Source organism: Orycteropus afer, unplaced genomic scaffold, assembly GCF_000298275.1.
Source record: "Orycteropus afer afer isolate SDZICR_OR568_19922 unplaced genomic scaffold, OryAfe1.0 scaffold00177, whole genome shotgun sequence".
Taxonomy (NCBI): Eukaryota; Metazoa; Chordata; class Mammalia; order Tubulidentata; family Orycteropodidae; genus Orycteropus; species Orycteropus afer.
In genome coordinates, this window is record NW_006921764.1 from 4,890,149 (window position 1) to 4,896,102 (window position 5,954).

At 42.5% G+C, this 5,954-nt stretch overlaps 1 protein-coding gene across 1 annotated transcript in view; it reads right to left on the reverse strand.

The window, feature by feature from the left end:
- The window catches only part of DEPDC4 (DEP domain containing 4), a 40,307-nt gene extending 35,891 nt beyond the window's left edge, over positions 1-4,416 (reverse strand). Inside the window, 5 exon segments of the mRNA XM_042781822.1 lie at positions 1,884-1,922; positions 2,043-2,188; positions 3,125-3,446; positions 3,449-3,535; positions 4,191-4,416. Coding sequence (XP_042637756.1) covers positions 1,884-1,922; positions 2,043-2,188; positions 3,125-3,446; positions 3,449-3,535; positions 4,191-4,416 — 820 coding nt within the window.
- Between the last annotated feature and the right edge of the window lie 1,538 nt (positions 4,417-5,954).

Consider the following 5,954-nt stretch of genomic DNA (forward strand, 5'->3'; position numbering starts at 1 on the left):
AGTTGAGCTTGATGTCCCCTGCGACTATGGTCCGGAGCCCACAGGTTCAACTACTTGGTCCCTCTGGGTAGCTGGCTGTGACCAAGCAGTGACTACAACCTTGCCTCTTGTCAGCTCTACTATACACCTGGGAATTCAGATCATACACGTAAACTTATAGGACCGTTGTCTGTCAACCCTATACATGTTCTTGGGTACACTCCCTGCTTCATAGACATACCTACTAGTTCAGCCTATCCACCCATCTATCCACCCATATACCCATGTTTTCCTTCACTGACAACGCAGTACTGTATGTGCAGAAGGGTTCATCTTTGTTGTCTGTACCTCCCATGTACCTCTCTATGTCTTTCTCTTCCTCAATGCCACCATACTGACCACTCACATTGGGTACATTGCCCTTCTCTTCATCCAAATCAACACTCATCTCTTTCTAACAGTATTCCTTCCCGTTCCCTCCCACCCCTGGTAACCAACAAAGAAAATTTCCTTCCATAGATAAACCTTTCCTTGACTTTTACAATAACAGACTAATACAAATTTGTCCTTTTGTGATTGACTTATTTCACTCAGCATAATGTCCTCCAAGTTCATCCATGTTATGCGGTGTTTTGCAGTTTCTACATTATTCTTTAGCGTTGCATAGTATTCCATTGTATGTATGTACCATAGTTTGGTTAGCATTTCCTCATTGTTTTTACAGTAAAATTTAACCTTTGTAACATGCGTGGTACAAATGGTTAAGCATTCACCTACTAACTAATAGGTTGGTGGTCTGAACCCACCCAGCGGTGCCTCAGAAGAAAGGCCTGGCAACCTTCTTCTGAAAGGTCACAAGCCTTGAAAACCCTATGGCGTGCAGTTCTACTCTGCACATTTGGGATTGCCATGAGTTGGAATTAGCTTGGCAGCAATGAACGACAAGAACAACATAACCTAAAAAGCTCCCATAACTGCTCTTGCCTGCTTCTCTTGTCATCTTGTTTCTCATTTCTCCTTGCTTGTTCTGGTCAAAAAGGGCTCTCTGTTTCTCAGCTGTTATATGTTCTATCTTATTTCTGTACTTTTATACATATAGTTCCTTCTACCTCAGGTGCTTCTTTCCACTTCATTCCCAGGCTAATTTCCATTCCTTCTTTATAATCAAGCTTAAACATTACATTCTCTGGGAATCTTCAGTAACTCCCTTTAGCTAATTTGTGTACCCCTTAGCTGCACCCACAGAGCACCCTATATTGCCTTATTGCACTCATTCTAACTGTTGTTGATAAACTGTGCTCTTCCAGTATGCACATCATGCTTGACCAAATGCAGGAAAGGGTATAATCATTAAAACTGTGTGTGTATCCTTCTTAATTGCCTCAACTATGGGGCTCTTCTCCCGTTATTGGTATTATATGGAGAAAAACCACAAGTAAACAAAGTATATAGTAAAGAGGCTAGACCAATAAGCAGCTTGCTTTGTTCTGGGAAAGGGAAGGAGCAGGGACATGTTTAAGAAGTTTATGCAACAGACAAAGGATGTGTCCAAAAGTAGATGGTCTTGGATTATTGATAACAGGACTGGTAGTGAGTCTGCATGTGTTCTCTAAAACTATGGACTGTAAAGGAGCCCTGACTACACAGTGGTTAAATGCTTTGCTGCTAACCAAAAGGTTGGTAGTTTGAACCCATCAGGTGTTCTGTGGGAGAAAGATGGGGTAGTCCGCTTCTATAAAGATTATAGTCTTGGAAACCCTATATGGAAGTTCTACTCTGTCTATAAGGTTGCTGAGTCAGAATCGACTTGATGGCAATAGGTTTATGGACTGTAATATTTCCTATTAATCTGGTCATGGTCGCTGTGCAAAGAAGCTCAACATTGTGGATCTCTAGCGCCTCACCTGTCTTGTCTGATATACTCACTATGTAGAAGGAAACCCTTAGAGGGGGAGAAGTGGACAGTCAACATACCAAACACACTATTTTCCACCACAGCTGAAAAGTCTGTTCTTCCTTACAAAGTTCTAGAAAAAAAAAAAAATAATGAAAATTGAAATGACCTTTTTTTGAAAGCTGGAGGACAGGTTTGTTAACTGTGATATTTGGAGGTAAAGCTGGATTCCAGCTCAGTATATGAATAAGTTCCTCAATGCTTTCCTCCCCAATCTCTTGTGCTAGCAGATTTGAAATCATTTCATCTTCTGTTCTGTTAAAAAAAAATGTGAATTTTAACATTATATACAAGAACGAAATTCCAAGTACACATTTTAATTCATTTATTAAAATTTATTTGTTGTCATTATCAGCTGCCATTATGTCAGCCCCTGACATAATGGGAACTTTATGCAAACAGAATGACATGTCACTCAGTCCTGCACCATCCCTGTGATCACCTGCCTATTGAACTGTTGTGACCCACAGGGTTTTCATTGGCTGGTTTTCAGGAGCAGAACACCACGCCTTTCTTCCTAGTCTGACTTAGTCTGGAAGCTCTGATAAAATCTGTTCTACATCATAGCAACATGCAAGCCTCCTTTGACAGGCAAGTAGTTTCAAACTCAAGTCTCTCACATGGAAGAGAAAAGTTCTACCACTAAACCATCAATGACCCACAAATTCATGTATACATTTATAATTTATAATTTAAAATTTAGTTTTACATTGCCTATTTCCAAAAAGGATTTCAGGCAGCTTACAATATAACACATAACAAATTTAATAGAATATCACCAAACGAGGACAAATTAGAATTAAAAAAAAAAAAAGAAAGCAAATATTCTAAGCAAATATTCTAAATATTCATAGATGCTATGATAGAGTAGAAAATGTATGCTCTTAGCTTCCAGATAACCTTGACTTATTTTTATATTGGCTAAGTCATTTTTCAAAAATAGGAAGCATATCTCTTCCTCAGAGGAGATAAAGTTTTTCCTGGTATAAATTCTGAAATTTTTTTATGTGATAATGTCTTACACAAATTTTAAAACAAATGCAGAAGTGGATTAATGTTTATGTAGCTATTCTTTTATTGACTTCTGAAAAAAAACTGAAAGCGTAACATTTAAAGCTTAGTGCTTTGACAGTAGTTCTGCTAAGTTCTAAACACAGTAGTGTATATTACAGTATTTTGAATAACACTAACCTTGTAGGTTCTTTTGCTTTTATTTCATCAATTAACTCATTCTCTGTATCTTTTTTCCTTTTGCAAAAAACATGAGGTGGCTTTCTGCCTAGAAACCGGTAAAGACTGCTGTTTGAATCTTCAAATTCCAAATCCTTTTCATTTTTGAATAGTTTCATTCCTACTGGTTCAAATACTTTATGATTCATTAGAACTTGGCAAAGATGAACTCCTTTAAGACGAGAGATGTCAGTGCTACTTAGGCACATATTTTGCATAAGATGAGTTAATACTACATCAACAGCATCAGAACCAATAAAACAGTCTTTGTATGTTCATAGTTATGCCGTCTTCTTTTTATTTCTACTTGGGTATAAAGGGAGTGAATAATACCATCCCAGAGCTGAGTAGCTTGAAAAGGACCAGAGAATCCTGAAAAACAAAAAAATTAAACATATGTTTCTAACAAATTTAGATTACATAAATATATATTCAAAAATGAAAAGGTGGGGTGTGTGTGGGGAGGTCCGGCGGAGGTGTGTGTGGGGAGACGAGGCGGGGGGGAGCGCTCTGAGCAGTGCAGAAAAGGGTATTTTTCGGGGACCATCTGCCTCTCTCATCTTTATCAAGCAAATAGGTTAGGTTATAGAAATATTCCTTGTGCTCCAGAAACTTGCCATCTAGTACTGTAACTATTCATGCAGCAACTGATTTGGCGTTTTTTTCTTCATTTCTAAATGGAATCAGCAGCATAGGGTTCATCTGGGATCCTGGGATCTTTTTAGAAATGCAGAATATCAGACTCTACTCCTGAGTTGGAACCTGTATTTTAACAAAGTCCCCAAGTGATTCGTATGCATGTTACAGTTTACAAAATACTGCTTTCGTGGATCCTCCAACGCCACTTCACGAGCATAGCTCCTGAAAAGGGTGAGTCCCCGCTTCCCTTCTCCAGCACCAGAGAAAGCAGGTGGGCCAGTAAAGGGGCGGGACCCAAAAACCGGAGGAGCAATGTCCAAACCACCCTCTTCCCTCAGCTATCCCCACCTTCACTACACATTTGGCTAAGATCTACCTATAGGGCTACCTGTCCTTCTTTTCCGATATAAGCCACCTCAAGGGCTTACGAAACTCGGCCTGCTCAGTCTTGGGCCCCGAAGCTCGCTCTGACTGACAAGGATACGGAACCGCGGAGTCAAAAGAACCGCCATCACCTCCTTTACCGGTTCCTCCCGCCCCCACCTAGCTTCGGGGGAGGTGGCTGAGGGAAGTTTGGGGCCCGCCCCTTCCGAACCAGTCGGAAGTGACGTCATGCACTGGCCGGCAGGTCTCTGGATCTTCTTCCCCCTCCTTTACACTTTTTTCCCAGTCCCTCCCTTCCTCTCCCTCTACCCTTCTCCCGCTCCAGCCCTTGCGGCCGCGCGGGTGGAAGTAGCCATGGAATAAGCCGGCGGTGGCGGCCAGTCGCCGAGGCTGAGCCAGTGCAGCCAGGCAGCGTTTGGAAGGCGGCGGGGTAAAACGAAGTCCGACGCTGCCCCTCTGGGGAGGTGAGAGAAAGAGGTGAGTGACCGCCCGCGGCCTCCGAGCGACTTGTTTCGCCAGCTGCGGTCCCGCCTGGACGCCCTAGGCAACTAGGAGGGAATGGGGAAGCACTCAGGGTAGGCCTCCCAGGGCCGCCCGGAGGCGACTGTTGCCTGGTGACGGGTCTGCCGGAGGCTGGTCGGGAGGGAGGGGTGGTGGGCACCCGCGTGAACTTGGACTTGGGGAGAGCACGAACTCGGGGAGTGGATCTGAGAGGCCCGAGCCCCCCTAAGAGGCCTTGAGGTAACGGGAGACTCTGAGCCGGAGTCGCCTACCGGCGGGAGAGTCTCTAGCGCCGGCTCCGGCTCCCAAGTTCGGGTTCCGTAGTGGAAATATTGGTTCTCTTTTGGGAAATCGGACACTACTTCAGGACTGGTGAGACAGCTTCTCGGAGTTCTGAGGTCTGCTTCCGATAACCTGAGTTACCGACCAGGGCCCTGGCGACTGGCGTCCTTCTCTGACCGTAGCTATAGTTCTGGAATGAAAGGTTATTGTGTGTGAGGTGGGTGGGGCAGGTGTTTTGTTAAGAATAAAAGCCCCCTTGGTATCATCTGCTGTCGTGTTTTTCTAACCGAGGAAAAAATGATAGAATAAGGTTTGACCGATAAAACTGCAAAAACACCTTGGGATCCGACTGAACAAGTACCTGTGATCAGTAATTAAAGAGACCAATATTGTCAGATATACCCCTGTAACAGTCTAGATGATATGCCATACCCAAGTGATTTAGTCACTAGTGACTTATGTTAGAAGAGGCTTAATTGTAAAGTTGCAAACTAGTTCTTTTGTAGATCAGATTCAGGAACTATTTCTATAATGACATCCCCCCCCCCCCCAAATTGTATTCTATGGGTGAGAAGCTTTCTAAGTAACATACCTCTTTATCCTGAAAAATTATTAGTTTAAAGAAAATGCTCCAAATAGCATGTCACTGTAAAACCCAGTCCTATTCTGGTGATGGCATGAAAGCCAGTTGCCTCCTTTTGGACTTTGCAAGCCTTTTTGTTTGTCTTATTTTCTTATTCTTTAGTATAAATACTAATTTTTTTAAAAGCTTATCAGCTGTTTGTATAAATAGAATTCTGCTTTGAGACAACATTCCAATGTCATAAAGGATGCTTTGGGAAATTTTATAAAGGAAGAGAACCTAATGGAAGGTGAAGGTCTACATTCTGTTCAGATCCATTTTACATATATGCGGAGACCTTTTATCTCTGAGATCCATTAACACCCAAGAAAATGAGTACAGACACACTGCACTTCCATACAA